The sequence below is a fragment of the Staurois parvus genome, unplaced genomic scaffold (assembly GCF_062004578.1).
Source record: "Staurois parvus isolate SC_StPar_1 unplaced genomic scaffold, SC_StPar_1.0 ptg000578l, whole genome shotgun sequence".
Lineage (NCBI taxonomy): Eukaryota > Metazoa > Chordata > Amphibia > Anura > Ranidae > Staurois > Staurois parvus.
This window is the reverse complement of record NW_028318374.1, coordinates 6,424,184-6,444,270: the sequence shown is the minus strand read 5'-3', so window position 1 is coordinate 6,444,270 and position 20,087 is coordinate 6,424,184. Positions and strand designations below refer to the sequence as shown.

The following is a 20,087-nucleotide window of genomic DNA, read 5'->3' as shown; positions in this document are numbered from 1 at the left end:
GGACCACAGCGTGAGGCCTCATGGAGTATACAGCAGCTTCTCTCCATGCCTTCAGGTTGAAGAAAGTGATGTGTATTGTAACGTGTGGAAATAGGATGGCGGAGGAAATTAGTGCTCAAAGCAGTGTCTCTCAAAATGTCTCTGTAGTCAGTGCCGGGACAGGTGTCACTGGCAAATGAAAGGACATTTTCCTTCCTGTGTGGGGTCCGGTGTGGACGTATGGCCTTTGGCCAGCTATACCAACATACTAGCATACAGTACAGTGTTTTGAGTACAAATGATAAATATTCTGTATCAACCTGTCATTTGTTAATACCATGTTCTAAACTTTATACATTAGGATTAATAAAAATCAAGTGACTTTATACAGTTGTGCTCAAAAGTTTGCATACCCTGGCAGAAATTGTGAAGTTTTGGCATTGATATTGAAAATATGACTGATCATGCCAAAAAGCTGTCTTTTATTGAAGGATGATGATCATATGAAGGCATTTATTATCAAATAGTTGTTTGGCTCCTTTTTAAATCATAATGATAACAGAAATCACTCAAATGGCCCGGATCAAAAGTTTCCATCCCCTGGAATGTTTGGCCTTGGTACAGACACACAAGTTGACACACACGGGTTAAAATGCCAATTAGAGGTTAATGTCCCACATCTGTGGCTTTTAAAATTGAAATTAGTGTCAGTGTATAAATAGTCAATTACTTTGTTAGCTCTTACGTGGAAGCACTGACTAGGCTAGATACTGAGCCATGGGGAGCAGAAAAGAACTGTCAAAAATCCTGCATAACAAGGTAATGGAACTTTATAAAGATGGAAAAGGACATAAAAAGATGTTAAAAGCCTTGAATATGCCAATAAGTACTGTTAAATCACCTATTAAGAAGTGGAAAGTTCGGGGATAACTTGATACCAAGGCAAGGTCGGGTAGACCAAGAAGAATTGTCTGGGATTCAAAGAAAAACCCACAGGCAACCTCAAAAGAAATACAGTCCGCTCTGGAAAAAGATGATGTGGTTGTTTTTAAGGAGTACAATACGGTGATACTTGAGCAAAAATTAGCTGTTAGGTGCCAGAAAGAAGCTCCGGGGTTTAGTAACACTTTAAGTAAGCCCAAAATCCTACATTTAACATGCTATTCTAAGCTGAGAATAAAGACTCATTCTGAGCATTATGAGTTGTGTACTTGTACACTCTTTAATATCATCTTAGCGTGACTTGAAGTGCTGTGTCCCCCTCTCCCTCCCTCCAGCGGTCAGTAGGCTAATCCTGTCTCTGCACCATAAAATAATATAACTATGATCTCTTAAGCTCATTTCCCCTGTGTGCCATCTGCCAACAGTCCTGATACCTGAAATATAGGTTACTTCATTTTTTTTCCTTTGGACTTGAAACTGGAATGGAAAGAAAGTCATCTCCACAGAACATGCATTATTCAGCACCACAATGTGAAGTGACCTAAAAAAAAATGATCACCAAGGTTTGATGACACAAAAAAAAACGAAAAAGAAAGTTAATGCAAAAGAGCACAAATACAACAAAGGTAGAAATGTTACACACTGTGAAGATGTATAGGTCTCATTTGATGGATTCCCATGATGCACTGTGAATCCTGTGTCCTGGGTACACCTAGTAGTAGATGCTTATTTGTAAAAGAAAAATACTATAAAACATCAGGTGAAATTTTTCATGTTAAAGTTATAACTAGTTAGACCCTTTAACAAGCACAGCAGAATAAAATAGAGAAGTCCACAAACAAAGGTTTATAGAGATAATTCCACCTACAAGTGCATAGCACTCCACTAGTCATGAGTGCAGTGATGTTGGCAAATTTGATCGATATGAAGTTACAAAATTTGCCCAAAAGTCCAACAAAATTATCCTCAAATGTTGCCAGGCAGCTTTCTTAGGTGAAATCTTCATGGAAAAATGAATCTACCCTTAAAGTGTTAGTAAAGCCACATTGTTATTTTTACGTACGCTTGAGAACCCAGAAGTGTGAAGATGGAAGCCTCTACAGAAGTGACAGCGTGCCACTGGATGGCTTTGTTTTAAGGTAAGTTTTATATATAATATGCAATTTTTTTTTATTTTTTTGGACGTGGTTTACGACTGATTTAAAGTGGTTGTAAAGCTCAGACCTTAAGTATAACAAAACATATCTCTATAGTGTGTACTTGTCTCAATTAAGAGCACTAAGTGTAATTTATGTCTGCTGCTTCAATCCTCTGCTATCTGCATGATTCACTTCTGAGGAGTTTTTCTGACACCAAGAGAAAAATGGGGACAGGTGGGAGCTCCAGCAGATTGGCAGCCTCAGTTCTGTTCCTGTGAGCTGCGGGGGGTGTATCTTTTCCCTCCAATCATCTCTCAGAGCTCTCCTCACTGAGCTCTGCAGTGTATAACTCTCAGCTCTCTGCTCCCTTTTTCTGAACTCTCAGGCAAGCTTTATAAATTCAGCACTTTGAATGGAGAAGAGAAGACTTCAGATACAGTTCAGAGACAGTTACATCTTATGCAGAAGGATTTTTTGTCATCTCTGCATATCATCTCAGGCAGGTCATTTCACTGATTATATGTAAGGGTTTACAACCACTTTAAAGAAAACTTTCCTTTGTTACTTTTCAAGTCCCGTGATGCCTTCCAAGCCACCCCACCCTCCTCTGCTAACCAATTAGTGAATGGCTTGAAATAGCAAATAGGGGGAAACATGGGGGCAAAACAGCTTTGTTTGATAACGACAGGCTTGCAGGTTATTCAATTATATTAGTATTGTCCTTCACTCAAACAGTACTGACTTGACAAAACATAGCTACAAATATCAGTCCTGGCAATACATTGGCAACAAACAGGCAATTATTACAATATGTGGACAACCAATGGGAAATCATTAATACATGTGGGCATCAAAAAGGCCACAGTTACACTATGTTCATATAATGTTCATATCGTGTTCTCCTATGAGGAGTTTTTTTGGCACAAGAACAGGTTCAACATAATTAAAAGGAGCTTCCATAATCATTGAGAGACATTTAAAGTCCATTGTTTAATTAAGAAACTAACAAAAAATAGCTTAGAAATCAGATCACATAGAAAAAGAAATGCTGCTCGTCCCAAACAAAATATATCAAGACAACTATGCCCCTTGGAATTTTAGGCAGCATGAATGAGTCAGAGAGTACGACAATAAAAAGTAGTCACATCTTTATTTGTATGAAGTAAAAATAAAAATGCTTAAAGTGTGAGCTCTGGTATGGCAAGTCCCCATTACCATACAAAGATAACCCAACTGGTGGCAGAAGGATTACTCAAGAATTTCACATATTGTACTCTTGCCTTTAAAAAAAAAAAACCCAACATGTTTCCATAAACAGCTTTTACAATTTTCATCAGGGAGATCTGAACTTGCAAACTGAGGATGAAGGACAAAGACCAGATCAAATAAAAACAAGTGTTTTTCCGAGCAACCCAGTTATGAACCAAGAGAGAGAGAGCCCAGTATCAGACTTGCAAGGGGCCATGCTGAAGGCCACATCGAAGGTCAAGGAGACCACACGCCATCATAGGGACATGGGAAATGAAAAAAAGCAGTCACTACATGAGTAAAGCTCTTGCTGTGTATTGAAGACAAAGACTTGGAACCGCTAGTTTGTAAATGCCTTAGTGGAATAGATTGTGGTAGAACACGCATAGAAAAAATAACAATAATGCCTAATGAATGAATTTTTTGGCCACAGTAAAAATCTTCAAATGGCAAATGGGTCAACTTACGGAGATGTGTGCTGCAGACCAGCCTGGTCCCCCTGATTTAATTGTTTCTATATCCTACCTTCTATGCTGGGTTGTCCATAATAAATATACTCTCACTTCTAGCAAACCTAGAGTTGATCCGGTGCTATGCTGCTGCACATTCACGTTCCTCTGATGTCATCAAAAGCTGTCCAGGATCCTGAAACCAGCCCCTTATAAAGTGCTGCTGGGTCCTTCCTCCACTAGCACTGTATGCCTCAGCTGATGCCTCCTGGGTTATCTGAGATAAATATCCTGGGAGGCTAGAGGAGCAGGCTGACATAGATACGCATGGAGGTGGGCGGAATTGGACCATACATTTTAAAAAATAAAATAAAAAAACAAAAAATTGTTGCATTTAAAGATTAGGAGGCGCAGAGATACAATAGGCATGGGCAGGGGCGGACTGACCATTTGGAAACCCGGGCACTGCCCAAGGGCCTAGGGTCAGTAGGGGGCCCCATGAGATGCCACTGGTCCCTTTTTCATAGGCTTTTTTGAGTTTGGTCAAGAACACAGGGGCCCCATGATCCCCTATTGCCCGGGGACCCGTGAGTTGTCAGTCTGCCCCTGGACATGGGGCTATTTGGAGTCAAAGTCGGCTTTAATTTTGTCATTTCAACTGATTCCAATGCATTTGCCCCAAATATGATTTCTGATGAAATTTCATCGAAGCAAAAACACTCAATTTTCTTGTACACCACCCTTCTTTTGCCCTCATTTCTTTACACTATCACTGAGCAAACAGGAAATCACCTTAAATGTATGATCCCTTTTGTGAAAAGTAAGTCCGAGCACCATTCATTGTCTCTCATCCCATCAGACGTTAGGAAACTTTAATCCTGCTCAAAATAGGAAAATTACCCACTGTTTATGTAAAAAAAAGCATATATAGAACTAACCTGCAAGTAATGCACAAAGCAACATAAGAATCAATATAGAAAGCATTCTGAATCAGGTAAAACTGATCAGCGACACTGATCTACAAGGTGCCGTAAAAACACCCTGATGTGAGTAGTGCAGTTTCTAAACTTGGAAGCGTCTCCTTTCCCAGGTTGGGAGGCAGTGCCAGATTACCAAATAGGTAGAGTAGGCACCGGCCTATGGACCCCATGCCGTTAAAGGGCCCGGCGACAATGGATCTATATAATATTGAGTTGATCTTAAAAGAAAATTACAATGAAGCTTTTTTTAATGGCTTATAAAAGATAGAAAAAAAATCAGCTCAAAGAAATGAAAACTTCACATTAAAGACTCGATAGAGTCAATGCTGTATTAACGTAATGAACCCAATAACAACTTACAGTCCAGAAACCATAGAAATCAGGTGCACATTACAGTTTGTCTCTTAAAAGCTCATCTTCTTTCGATGATTTTGGTGCAATCTACATCCGTGTGATGTACAGTAGTGTTGGTCATCTCCATCTAGCAGCTGACGTGCACTCTACTTTGTTCAATGTTATCCCACTAGAACATGTGCATGAGAAACCTGCAGAAACCTGCAAGGGGGCCCCAAGGTTTGACTGCCTAGTGGCTCTCACAGAGTTTAATCTGGCACTGTTAGGATGGGCAGAGTAGGCACCAGCCTATGGACCCCATGCCATTTGAAGGGCCTTGTGACAAAGGATCAAAATAATATTGATTTGATCTTGAAAGAAAATCACAATGGAGCTTTTTTAAATTGTTTACAAAAGATAGAAAAATTAACAAAACGAATAAAAAAAATTTACATTAACCACTTGCCGCCCTGCCACTGTAGAAATACGGCGGCAGGGCGGCACTGGCAGGCAAAACAACGTTTTAAAACGCGTGTTTTGTAAACAGATAGGGGGCGCGCGCGAGGCGCGCCGCCGCCCTATCTGTCCCGCCGATCACCGCCGCGGATGTCAGTCGCCGGGTCACAGCCGGTCTTTACTGGCTGTTTCCCGGCGATCGGCGGCAAACAGTGACAGACAGCACAGCTGCAGTAGCTGTGCTGTCTGTCACTTCCCTGACAGCTCGAGGACGAGCTGATCGAGAAAGAAGAGTTTCTCTCTCTCGATCAGCCTTGTCCCGTCCAGCACACCCCCGCCCCCTAGTAAAACACTCCCCTCACTCAGATAACCCTTCCCTGCAAAATAAAGTTAACCCCTTCCTCCCCAGTGCCATTAGTACAGTGTCAGTGTTTTTCTTTTTGCACTGATCACTGTATTAGTGTTTTTGGGGATGTCAGTGACCCCAAGTCAGTACCCCCCAATGTCAGAATGTCTGCCGCAGTCCCGCAGTCCCGCCATAAGTCGCTGGTTGCTGCCATAAGTCACTGATCGCCGCCATAAGTCGCTGATCGCCGCCATTATTAGTATAAAAAAAAAACTAAAAATCCCAGTATCTTTCCCGCCATTTGTAAACGCTATAACTTTCACGTAAACCAATTAATTTACACGTATTGGGGTTTTTTTTTTAGCAAAGACATGTCGTAGAATGCATTTTGGCAGAAATTTATGACTAAATTTGATTTTTGCATTTTTTTTACTGGAAATGTTTTATAGCAAAAAGTCCAAAATATTGTTTTTTTTTCCTAAAAATTGTCAGCCTTTTTTTTTATAGCGCAAAAAATAAAAACCGCACAGGCAATAAAATACCATCAATAGAAAGCTCAATTTGTGGGGAAAAAAAGTATGTAAATTTCATTTTTGTACCGTATTGCATGACCGTGCAATTGTCCGTTAAACTAGCGCAGCGCTGTATAGCAGAAAAATGGCGTAAATTGCAGTATCCATACCATAGTTTGTAGACGCTATAACTTCCACACAAAGCAATATACACTCATTGGGATTTTTTTTACCAAAAACATGGAGCAGAATACATTTTAGCCTAAATTTATAACCAACTTTGAGTTTACTATATATTTTTTATAGCTGAAAGTAAAAAATATTGTTTTTCTTCAAAATGTTTGGCTTTTTTTTGTTTATAGCGTGAAAAATAAAAAGCGCACGGGTGATCAAATTACACCGAAAGAAAGCTCTATTTGTGTGAAAAAAGGATGTAAATTTCGTTTGGGTGCAGCATTGCATGACCGTGCAATTATCAGTTGAATTAGTGCAGCGCCGAGTAGCAAAAAGAGGCCTGGTCATTAAGGGGGGTAAATCCTCAGGTGCTCAAGTGGTTAAAGACTATATAAACAATACTGTATAAATATAATGTACCCAATAACAACTTAAGTCTAGAAACCATTGACATCACGTTCACATTACATTGTCTCTTAACAGCTCATCCTTCGGCTGGAAGGTGGAAAAGCTTTTGGTGCAATCTATGTCCAGTAGTGATGGTCATCTCCATCTATCAGCTGATGTCCATTGTTCAATGTTATCCCACTACAGCATGTGCATGAGAAGCCTCCAGAAACCTGTGACAGGGCCCCAAGATTTTTGACTGCCTAGGAGCCTTCACAGGGTTTAATCTGGCACTGTTAGGATGGAAGAGATTTAGATTGACTAATTGTCCTGTCGGAAGGCAGGAGAACTCCTAAACTTGTCAGTTGTTAAGCAAAGTTAAACCTCCACAGTCTACAATAAAACCTGGCAGAGGGTTCAACCTGTCCCCACTTTTGGAGTTTCACTTTAAATTCCACATTTTTGCCAAGACGGCCATGAACTGCCTAGTACACTATGGATGGATGTGATAAAAGTGTTGAATACTTTCCATGACCTCCTACTACGCCTAACACTTCAGAGACACTTCAAAGTGGAGCACCTGCCTAAAGGCTGCCTGAAGCAACATCGTGCGAAGCTGAGAGTAACGTGTGACTGCTGATGCTGGTATTAAATTCCTTTCCTAAAATGCCCTTAAAAAGAATCCTATACTGAGGAGGTTTGGAGGCTGCCATTGCTGACCTCTCTTTTTGAAAATATTAATCCCCTGGCTAATGATACCAATCCAATGGCTTCACAGCTTTCGGAGTCACTTAGCATACCCTTTCCCTTTAACCATTTGTCTACCGGCCCAATTCTGACATTTTTCTAAATTTTATTTATTTTTTTAATTATTTTTACACTGTATTTTTTTTAATCACTTTTATTGCTATCAGAAGGGATGAACAACATCCACAAGTCCTCTTTATGGAGTGATCTGTTGGACCCCAGATCTCGCCTCTGGCCTCCAATGCAGCCGAACAGACACAGATTAGTCTGATCGGCTGCTTCACTGGCCAGTAAACACGGGACCAAAACTGGAAGCGATAAAATCCTCATTGCTTCTGGTTTCTGACGTCACACAGTGAGAGGAACAGCATCAGTTCATCCCACTGTGTCTGGGGGAGCCGATGCTGACAGTCACATCTTTATCAGGCTCCCTGATTGCACGGGAGAGTCCGGAAAGGCAGTGGGAGGGCGGTGGGACCCCCTTTTCGCCACATGCGATAGTAATTAAGCAGCTGCATAGCCACTCAGATTACTCTTACATAAAAGAGAATTGCCGGCACTGTAGCCTCAACCATGATCCCAGTATAACTGCTTCAATACCAGGCCATATATATATATATATATATATATATATACATACATACATATACACACACATACATACATACAAATACATACATACAGCAGTATCGAGGCAGTTAAAGCAGATCTAAACCCATCAATTTAAAAAACAGTTACATTCCTGGCATGCCATGAATGCTAACTGTCACATTTGCTTGTGCTCTCAACCAAACTGTCAAATCATCAAATGACTGGTGTCATAACTGATCACATGTGTAGCACCCTGTCAGTTGTAGATCAAGCAGAGGTTAAAGCGTTATTAAACCCACAACAGTAATATCAGTCTGTATATGCAGTAAAGCCTACTTGTTATGCTCACTGTGGAACCAAAGGGGTTAATCCTCTGCATTGTGTAAAAATGCAGTTTGATCCTGTCTTCTCTGATCCTCCCCTTCTTCTAGTGTCCCCTCTTATCTCCTGATAAGACATATCACGTAGAGACACTGTGTTCAGTGTATTGCTAGAGAGGGGTTTTTCTTTTCTTGGAAGAGTGCATGTGATCAGCACTGGGCCAATCAGCACTGTCCAGACAGCGGTCAGAGGTTCTGCATCCTCCTACAGCAGATTGAAAACTCCTCCTACATGCTTTAACCAGTGCTCTGCTGAACACTGATAGAAGTCACAAGACTGCTCTAACTGCTGATGAGAAAAGGTATTTAGTGGTTTATATTTACTAAAATAATTTTCATGTTGTGTGTACTGTGGGAGACCAGATATAGTGAATGCAGGGTCCGGGGAGACCAGATATAGTGGATGCAGGGTCTGGGGGAGACCAGATATAGTGAATGCAGGGTCCTGGGAGACCAGATATAGTGAATACAGGGTCCAGGGAGACCAGATATAGTGAATGCAGGGTCCGGGGAGACCAGATATAGTGAATGCAGGGTCCAGGGAGACCAGATATAGTGAATGCAGGGTCCGGGGAGACCAGATATAGTGAATACAGGGTCCGGGGAGAGCAGATATAGGGAATGCAGGGTCCGGGGAGAGCTGATATAGTGAATGCAGGGTCCGGGGAGACCAGATATAGTGAATGCAGGGTCCTGGGAGACCAGATATAGTGGATGCAGGGTCCGGGGAGACCAGATATAATGAATGCAGGGTCCGGGGAAACCAGATATAGTGAATGCAGGGTCTGGGGAGACCAGATATAGTGAATGCAGGGTCCAGGGAGACCAGATATAGTGAATGCAGGGTCCTGGGAGACCAGATATAGTAAATGCAGGGTCAGGGGAGACCAGATATAGTGGATGCAGGGTCCGGGGAGACCAGATATAGTGAATGCAGGGTCCTGGGAGACCAGATATAGTGAATGCAGGGTCCGGGGAGACCAGATATAGTGAATGCAGGGTCCGGGGAGACCAGATATAGTGAATGCAGGGTCCGGGGAAACCAGATATAGTGAATGCAGGGTCCTGGGAGACCAGATATAGTGAATGCAGGGTCCGGGGAGACCAGATATAGTGAATGCAGGGTCCGGGGAAACCAGATATAGTGAATGCAGGGTCCGGGGAGAGCTGATATAGTGAATGCAGGGTCCGGGGAGACCAGATATAGTGAATGCAGGGTCCGGGGAGACCAGATATAGTGAATGCAGGGTCCTGGGAGACCAGATATAGTGAATGCAGGGTCCGGGGAGACCAGATATAGTGAATGCAGGGTCCGGGGAGACCAGATATAGTGAATGCAGGGTCCGGGGAAACCAGATATAGTGAATGCAGGGTCTTGGGAGACCAGATATAGTGAATGCAGGGTCCAGGGAGACCAGATATAGTGAATGCAGGGTCCTGGGAGACCAGATATAGTGAATGCAGGGTCTGGGGAGACCAGATATAGTGAATGCAGGGTCCGGGGAGACCAGATATAGTGAATGCAGGGTCCGGGGAAACCAGATATAGTGAATGCAGGGTCCTGGGAGACCAGATATAGTGAATGCAGGGTCCAGGGAGACCAGATATAGTGAATGCAGGGTCCTGGGAGACCAGATATAGTAAACGCGGGGTCTGGGGAGAGCAGATATAGTGAATGCAGGGTCCGGGGTTTAGTAACACTTTAAAGCAGAACTACCCTGCACCTGAGCAATACAAACCAAAAATGCTATATAATTCACTTTTAATATTCAAAGCAAACAACTCCCCCATCTATCCATGTCTCCATGTTGCTTACAAATCACTTTGAACCCCCCTAGCAGTTCTGGCTGTGGTCATCTGGAGTAAGGGCGGATGATTCATGCAGAATTTACTTCCTGTCAGTCTATATATGCAGTAACACATGCTTGTTATGCTCAATATGGAACCTAAGGGGTTAATCCTCTGCATTGTGTAAAAAGTATGTTTGATCCTGTCTTCTCTGATCCTCCCCTTCTATTGTCCCCAATCCATCTGCTAATAGAACAGGGCTTTGGCGGCAAGCTGCACATGCTCAGCTTGGGGTGTATTGCTAGAGAGGTTTTTTTTTTATCTTGGAAGAGTGCATATGATCAGCACAGGGCCAATCAGCACTATCCAGACAGAGGGTCAGGGGTTATGCAGCCTCACAGGACAATCAGGGGAGAATGAAAACTTATCCTACAAAGCTCTAACCAGTGCTCTGTGGGACACTGATAGAAGTCACAAGACTGCTCTAACTGCTGATGAGAAAAGGTATTTAGTAGTTTATATTTACTACAATAATTTCATTTCCATGTTCTGTGTACTGTGGGAGACCAGATATAGTGAATGCAGGGTCCAGGGAGACCAGATATAGTGAATGCAGGGTCCGGGGAGACCAGATATAGTGAATGCAGGGTCCGGGGAGACCAGATATAGTGAATGCAGGGTCCAGGGAGACCAGATATAGTGAATGCAGGGTCCGGGGAGACCAGATATAGTGAATGCAGGGTCCGGGGAGACCTGCCTTTAGTAACACTTTAAAGTGATACTAAAGTCTTTGTTAATTTTTAAGAAAAAAAAACCCAACATGTTTTCACTTACCTGCTGTGTGCAGTGGGTTTGCATAGAGCAGCCCAGATCCTCCACTTCTAAGGTCCGCAGGCGGTCTTGGTCCCTCCTGTCAGGTGCCCCCATAGCAAACAGCTTGCTATGGGGGCACCTGAGCAGGCACACTCCCGAGTCATGCCACTGCATGTCCATTCACACACAGAGCCACGGCTCAGACCCACCCCCTCCCTCTCCTGGTTGATTCACTGGCTGTGATTGACAGATCCAATATCTCCTGCTGCTGTCTAAGCCAATCAGGAGTGAAAGTCCCCAGAGAACTGAGGCTCTCGTGTACATCGCTGGATCAAGAGGGGCTCAGGTAAGTGTTGAGATGGGGAGGGGGCTGCTACACACAGAAGTTTTTTTTGCCTTCATGCACAGAATGCAAGAAGGTAAAAGACCTTTTAGACCTTAGAACCACTTTAAGATAGCAGCTTCCATGCTTTAAAAGGATAGAGGGTTCGATAGGGGGTTTAGTTCGACTTTAACTCATAAATGCGAAATGCAGACCAAAACTGTGACAATGTCAGTATTATGTCCTAGGTCTCCTACAGTAATTCCTAGATACAACCTATACCCAGATTATTTTGCTCTGTAATTGCCTATTGAGATTTGATACTGTTCTTACTTTCTGTAATCGCTTTGCATTCTGATATGTAAGACTGGATGTTAAATTTTGTCCCACCTTTGTCGGATTTAATAAAGAATTCATAAAAAAAAAAACGAGGACTAACTTCACTTTTCTGTCTGGATGTTTGTTTCAGATCAGTGTCTCCATAAGCGCTGCACACATAGTCAGGTAGCCAGATGACTAGCATTATCAGAAGAAGGTAATCAATGGCAGCCCCTGCAGTGCTCTCAGTACCAGGGTCGGACTGACCATTTGGAAACTCGGGCAATGCCTGAGGGCCCGGGGTCAGAAGGGGGCCCCATGAGATGCCCCTGGTACCTTTTTCATAGGCTTTTTTGAGTTTGGGCAAGGACACAGGGGCCCCATGATCCCCTATCGCCTGGGGGCCCCATGAGTTGTCAGTCCGCCCCTGCTCAGTACAGTTTTCCATATTCATTTAGGTGACAAAATACAACAAAGAAGAACTTCACTCTGCTTTGAAAAATTAAAAGTCACCAACTACAAAATACTCTAGATGCTGATTTTGAAGAAACAAATATATACCAGCCCATGGAGTCCAGTGCTTTCTTCCCTGCAGTTGATTCTTCCTAGGACTGTGGATTCTCGGTGCCACCATCTTGGATTTGGGAGCTGGCTGTGACTTCCTGAGGATTTACACCCGGCTCCCCAATGCGCATGCGGTGCAGGAAGACTGGTCCTGCAGCCTCCTGGGATGTGTGATGTCAACCAAGGAGGCTGTGGGTGGGAAGTGGGAGTGGGTATATAAGTACCAGTCACAAAAAGGTGCTCCCTGAAAAGGGAAAAAACTAAGTTTTTTAGAGGTGGGGGAGAAGATGTGGAATAGAACTTTAATTTTTCAGTGAAGGTCTGCTTTAAAGGGAAACAATCGCCCAACAGGATCCTGCCAATTTAAGTAAAGCTTCTTCCCTGCACTTGGAGAAACCTGAACCCCAGGGGCACACTGCCATTATCCTTAACTCCAAAGTAGGGGTAGGCACCTGCAACAAAAAGGTACCCACTTCCCAAAAAAAGAAAAACCCTAAAAGTGTGTTAGAGGTGGAGAATGGGAAGAAGAAGATTGGCTGTAGTCCTGAAGTGACAAAACGCAGCTACATTTTTACCTGACTACCTACAAATATGGATCTTAAAATAGATGTAATATGATAGGAAGAAACAGAACAAGGAGCCAATCAATAATGTGCTGACAAGGACCATACTGATAGGAGAAGAGAACAGAGTGATGGAGAGATGACACCACTGACGTTCACTGCCCAGTCACTGCCAGCTCAGTGGATTGCTTCAAAAAAGTCCTGGATTGTTTCTTAGACACACAGAATATAACTGGATATAACATTTATAGGTAAAGTTGATCCAGGGAATATCTGATTGCCTCTCGGGGGATCAGGAAGGAATTTTTACCCTAGATTGGATCATGCTTTGCTGGGTTTTTTGCCTTCCTCTGGATCAACTGTGGGTATAGGATTATACGTTTTTTTTTTTCTATGGTTGAACTGAACGGACTTTTGTCTTTTTTCAGCCAGACAAACTATGTAACTATGTTACATGTTGTGATCCCTGACGACGTGGGATCAGAGGAAGTGGGTTAAATGATGTTCAGGATCATACTGGGGACATCTTGTGCAGGAAAAGAAGTACTGCAGAGAAATATTTGGTTTGAAGGTGAATTTTGCAACAAACATTTGCCTTTTATATTATAATGTAATGGGCTATAATATTTTGTTTTATCTTGTCAGGAGCTCTGCTTTAAGCTTGACAGTCCTAAAGAAATTCCATATTTATTATGTATGTGATAAATTCCCACTGGAATAATAGGCACTCAGTCTAAACCTTTGTATGAATATTTTATTGTGACTCACACATCACTAAATTACTGAACTTTAAAACAAGTGTAAAATAAATCACAACCTCCCGTTGGATTTATTATTATGAAAAATTAATCACTATCAGTATTTTTTATAAGGTAGATATTTCTCATTTTGGATTGGGGAATATTTCCCTTTATTAACTGTGTCACTACAAACTGGGCGTGTTTAATAAGGGACTCCAGTGCAGTTCGCAAGTGGGATGCATTCTTTGAAAAGGAAATGTACGATCGCAAAATATAACAGGTTAGTAGTAAAGAGAATGTGTGCGTTTTCTCATTTAGAGCAGGTAAGAGATTCACTGGACTGCGCCATCCCCCCCTTTGCAAGTACTTACCCTCTACTTGCTACCCTTGTCACATTCAGCAGCATTGCATTGTGGGATTAAAGGAAGAGAATCACGTGCTCCTCCATACCCAGTCCCTGGTATTTTACGGGAGATCATAGTAGTAAGGGGAATGCAGTGATGGTAAGTAGCGAAAGGGGTGGGTTATGAAGCTTAGATTTTTGAAAAGTCAGTAATAGCAGCTGACAAGTCCACAGCTTCTTACAGTTGGAATAATCGGAAAGAAGGAGCGCCCGATGTCCTTCAAATACCTTCCAAGTAAGGGAAATACTCCCAGACAGTTGTCACCTCCAGTGTCCCCACTGGAAAACTTCCCATATATACTTCTTCCAAGGACACTTGAAAATGTTTGGATCTTCCCATCACCAGAATATTTAGAGAGGCTTGAATTTCTCGAGTGGGAACAAAGACAGCAATAAAAATCTGATAAGGCTGTTAACCCTACCCTACTATATTAAACAAAAACAAAAAAAGCTTTGTCTTTACATGTAGCGCACCCCCTAAGGAGCTCCTGGTGAACTTGGTCCCATTCCCCCAGTTAAAACACATACAGCCAGGCGCACAGCATTTTCTTCACTTCTAGGGGTGTCTTTTTAGGGTTTTATTTGAATGATGAACTGAGATGGGGTGAGGGAAGCATGAAATACCCCAATAACTGGTGAACTGAAAACATTGAGGACTCCTTACTATCTGGCTGAACCATACAAATATTTCCCACAGAACCTCTAATGCTGAAGGTGACTATAACTTCTCCCAGAGACCAAAACCCACAAGATTATGGGTTGCCTCCTTTCAATATACACCAGGGAGATGTAGACTCACACCACCATAGGACGGCTGAACACTTTTACCTCCCCAACATTCTCCTAGTTCTGTCCAGTGAGCTTCTTTGGAAGCAACTTGATTCCAGGACTTACGCTTGTGAATAAACCTCCTTCCCCAGCTAAGGCTTAGCTAAGACCTCAATGTCTTCTTAATGAAACCTTTTAGCACTCCTGCCCCTGGGGCAGAGCCCCTGCACAGGGGTTTCCTCCAGCAGGACTGCACCCTAGGACTCTCTCTCCTCTGCCCCAGGCCTCCGACTATTTATGGGCTCTACTGGGCACACCTCCCCAGGGATTGGCTGGAGTTCCATAAATATTCAGGCTCCTCGCTCTGTTCTTCCTTCAACTATAATTCTAGAATTCTCTAGAATACAGGGGAAGCAAACAGAGCAGGAGCCTATGAGACACTGAGCAGGCCCGAACAATCAACCCCCCCACAACTGAGTACAGAGGAGCTAGCTACATTTACCTATCAGTCTACACTAATCTAGGAGGTGCTACATATGCTTTATATCAGAAAAAGTTTCACTTACCTAATACAAATATGACTTTCGATTTCTTTAACTCCTCTGTAAAAACAAAAGATACAGTTTTATGAAGACTACCCCAGCCTGCAAAGCATATTATAGATGAAAAATATTTGGCTATGTTCACAACAGGGCTTTAAAAATGAATATTATGCTGAAAAAAAAGAAATGCTGTAATACATAAACTATGCAAAATTTGTGTCCAATGGTTGGAAGAAAAATAATTGGACAGCATTCTGGATCCATAACAAAAAATAAAATCTTTATACCTCTGATCCTGCCATTATCTACAAGGGGAAAATATTCCATCTAGCAGCGGCCCCTTCCACATTTACAAAATGCCGTATTGCTAACTTCTATATAACTGCTGAGAAATTGTTTTCAACTTCCAATACAGAACCTCCATAATCCGTAATATAAAATAAAATAAATAGCGAGAAGACATTAAAGTAGATCCAAAGTCAAAACTTTTTTTTTCATTTAGAGTAGGGAATAGTTAAAATACCATTTTGTTGTTACATATACAGTTGCAATAAAAAGTATGTGAACCCCTTGGGATTACGTGGAGTTTTACATGAATTGGGCATAAAATGTGCTCTGAACATCATCTAAGTCACAACAATAGAAGAACATAGTCTGCTTAACATAATACTACACAAACATTAGATGTTGCCATGGTTTAATTGCACATAACATGTAAACAATCACGGTGCAGGGCGGAAAAAGTATGTGAACCTTTGGACTTAATAATTGGTTGACCCTCCTTTGGCAGCAATAACCTCAACCAAACGTTTCCTGTAGTTGCAGATCAGACCTGCACAACGATCTGGAGTAATTTTGGACCACTCCTCTTCACAAAACTGTTTCAGTGTAGCAATATTCTTGGGATGTCTGGTGTGAATCGCTCTCTTAAGGTCATGCCACAGCATTTCAATCGGGTTGAGGTCAAGACTCTGACTGGGCCACTCCAGAAGGTGTATTCTGTGCTGTTGCAGCTATTGTTTTGTTGAATTACTTGTATGCTTTGGGTCATTGTCCTGTTGCATCACCCATCCTCTGCGGAGCTTCAGTTGGCGGACAGATGGTCGTACGTTTTCCTGCAAAATGTCTTGATAAACTCTGGAATTCATTTTCCCATCAATGACAACAATCCGTCCAGGCCCTGAGGCAGCAAAGCAGCCCCAAACCACGATGCTCCCTCCGCCATGTTTTACAGTGGGGATGAGGTTTTGATGTTGGTGTGCTGTGCCTTTTTTTCTCCACACATAGTGTTGTGTGTTCTTCCCAAACAACTCAATCTTGGTTTCATCTGTCCACAGTATATTTTGCCAGCAGTGCTGTGGAACATCCAGGTGCTCTTTTGCAAACTTCAAACGTGCTGCAATATTCTGTTTGGACAGCAATGGCTTCCTCCGTGGTGTCCTCCCATGTACTCCATTCTTGTTTAATGTTTTCCTTATTGTAGATGTGTCAACAAAAATGTTAGCATGTGCCAGAGATTTCTGTAGGTCTTTAGCTGACACTCTGGGATTCTTCTTTACCTCATGCAGCATTCTGCGCTGTGCTCTTGCAGTCATTTTTACAGGACGACCACGCCTAGGGAGAGTAGCAACAGTGCTAAACTTTCTCCAATTGTAGACAGTCTGTCTTACCGTGGACACATGAACATCAAGGCTTTTGGAAATACTTTTGTAACCCTTTCCAGCTTCATGCAAGTCAACAATTCTTGATCGTAGGTCTTCTGAGAGCTCTTTTTGCGAGGCATGGTTCACATCAGACAGTGCTTCTTGAAACCAGTAAATCCAAAACAGGTGTGTGTTTTTTAAGGGCAGGACAGCTGTCAGCAACACATCCAATATCATCACACTGATTGGAGTCAAGGTTGGCTCACTCCTGGCTCCAATTAGCTCTGGGAGAAGTCATTAAGCTAGGTCCTCACATACTTTTTCCTCCCTGCACTGTGAATGTTTACATGTTATGTGCAATTAAACCATGGCAACATCTAATGTTTGTGTAGTATTATGTTCAGAAGACTGTGTTCTTCTATTGTTGTGACTTAGATGACGTTCAGAGCACATTTTATGCCCAATTCATGCAAAACTCCACGTAATCCCAAAGGGTTCACATACTTTTTCTTGCAACTGTATGCCATAGGGGAGATTTCCATTCACTACCAGTCATGTAGACAGGAAGTAAAAGTAAATCTCTCCTATGTGAGGAAAGTCCCTTCCTAGACAACTTGAATGTGTATGAAGGAGCACCTGGTACAAAAGTTAATCTCACTTAAAAAACTTTTAAGTCCTTTAACAACTGTTAATAATTAAGAGCATCAAATACAGCCAACGTGTTTTTCGAGAGAAAAAAGCCTCCCCCCTCTTCAGGGCTTGAGCAGTCGATGATTGTAGAATCACAACAGAATGCACTAGGAGACTTGTTTTAAGGCTTGATGAAGACTAACGACTCCTGATGACAATATAGGCCTACAGTGCCATCAGGAGATGATAGTCTTCATCAAGCCTTAACAAATGACTCTTTGGGCTTTCTGTTGTGATTTATAAACATTGACTGCTCAAGCACTGAAGAAGGGGGGAGGTTTTTTGTGTTGGCATTGGCTGTATCTGATGCTCCTATCACATTTAAAAAAGTCCTTTAAGTGAGATGAGCTTTTGTACTAGGTGTTCCTCTATACACATTCAAGAATTCACTGTCTGGCGAGTGCTTCATTTTGTCACCATCAGAGAGGATGCAGCATAGAACCAGAATAGGGTCTACCTATACTAGTCTTCAATCACAGATTTGCTTCTTTGAAGGAAAAATCACTTTACGGTTGGATCCACCTGAACAAATTTTTACTATTGGTCCTGCAGTATCACACACACATCAAGCTCTGGGACAACTGTCACTGGAACCAGTGTTCCCATTGAAAGGTTTCTCCTCTGTTCCTTTTCTGATGACAACTCACTTTTGCATTTTTAATCGCTTTCAGTCTTGGTGACAATGGACACCAGGACAAGTAAAGAGAATGTATGCACCTCCACAACATCTCCATAATATGCAAATTCTTAACCAATTACACTGCAAAACTTCTATTTCACCCCCGGGTTATCTCTTGTCCTGACTACTGCAACTCATTCCTCATTGGATTACCTTTACATAGGCTATCCCCCCTTTATGAAAGCTGCTGCTAGACTAATCCACCTTACCAACCATACAGCATCGTCCACCCCTCTCTGTCAATCCCCCCTCCCCCATTGGCTTCCACCCACCCAAAAAATAAAATTCAAGACACTGCCAACCACTTACAAAGCCATCCACAACTCGGCCCCCAGCTACATCACTAACCTAGTCTTAAAATCCAGCCAAATCACTCTCTTTGCTTCTCCTATGACCTCCTGCTCTATGGCTCCCTCGCCACCTCCTCCCATGCTCTCCTCAGGACATCTCAAGAGCCTCCTCATCTTTTGGAACACCTTACCCCAATCTGTCCAACTGTCTCCTACTCTGTCCACATTTAGATGATCTCTGAATACCCTTCTATTTAGAGAAGCCTATCCTGTCTCCACCTAACAATTGTACGCTTAATTTCTCCATTAGCTCTTCCCCCACAGTTATTACCTTTTGTATCACTTGACCCTCCATTTTAAATTTTAAGCTCTTAGAGCAGGGCCCTCTGATTTCTCCAGTATTGAATTGTATTGTAACCAGGGGCGGACTGACAACTCATGGGGCCCCCGGGCAATAGGGGATCACGGGGCCCCTGTGTCCTTGCCCAAACTCAAAAAAGCCTATGAAAAAGGTACCAGGGTCATCTCATGGGGCCCCCTACTGACCCTGAGCCCTTGGGCAGCGCCCGAGTTTCCAAATGGTAAATCCGCCTCTGATTGTAACTATACTGTCTGCCCTCTTGTTGTAAAGCACTGCGCAAACTGTTGCGCTTTATAAATCCTGAATAATAATAATGCACTGCCATAGACAGTGACAACAATAAAAACCGGACAGGGGTTCTAAACCCTCACCATTCTATAAAAAAAAACTTTTTGCTTTAGATAAACTTATGTTATATGTACATTTATGTTACCATCATAAAATTAATATCCCTCTTTAGAGTACAGTTGTGGCTACCCTGAAATTAACAAATCTAATACGATCAATTGCATTTAAACACTCACACATGCTTGCACTGTGCTACCTACACACAGTCTAACTCTCACCTTCTGTAGACTTTAGTAAGGACAAATAAAATTGTCTTTGTATTTACTTTCATTCTTTCTTTTGTTGTATTGCATTATTGTATTTTATCACTCTTTAACAGATAATTTTACATTTGGACGCAAAATGAATTGGCAACCCATCCCAAACATGACTCAGCTAGATGAAGCTGGTATTTGCACAATAGAGTCCCCTACTTTTTTGGGTGCCTAGGGTTCTCTAGAAAAATTTGCAGGTGTGTAACTCTAGGTTCCTTATGTTATTTCACATATTCTTTCTATGTTAATTTATATTCAAATGTATGTAAGGCCAATACATTTTTTAGTTTTAGATAGGAGTAGGGAAGGATTAAAACCCCCATCAAGTTATTTTCTGC

General features: G+C 42.3%; 1 protein-coding gene across 1 annotated transcript in view; it reads right to left on the bottom strand.

The window, feature by feature from the left end:
• AK5 (adenylate kinase 5) overlaps positions 1–20,087 on the bottom strand; it is a 316,529-nt gene that overhangs the window by 60,142 nt on the left and 236,300 nt on the right. Inside the window, exon 10 of the mRNA XM_089692186.1 lies at positions 15,509–15,544. Within this exon, the coding sequence (XP_089548312.1) occupies positions 15,509–15,544 (36 nt within the window). The remainder of the gene's footprint in view (positions 1–15,508; positions 15,545–20,087) is intronic.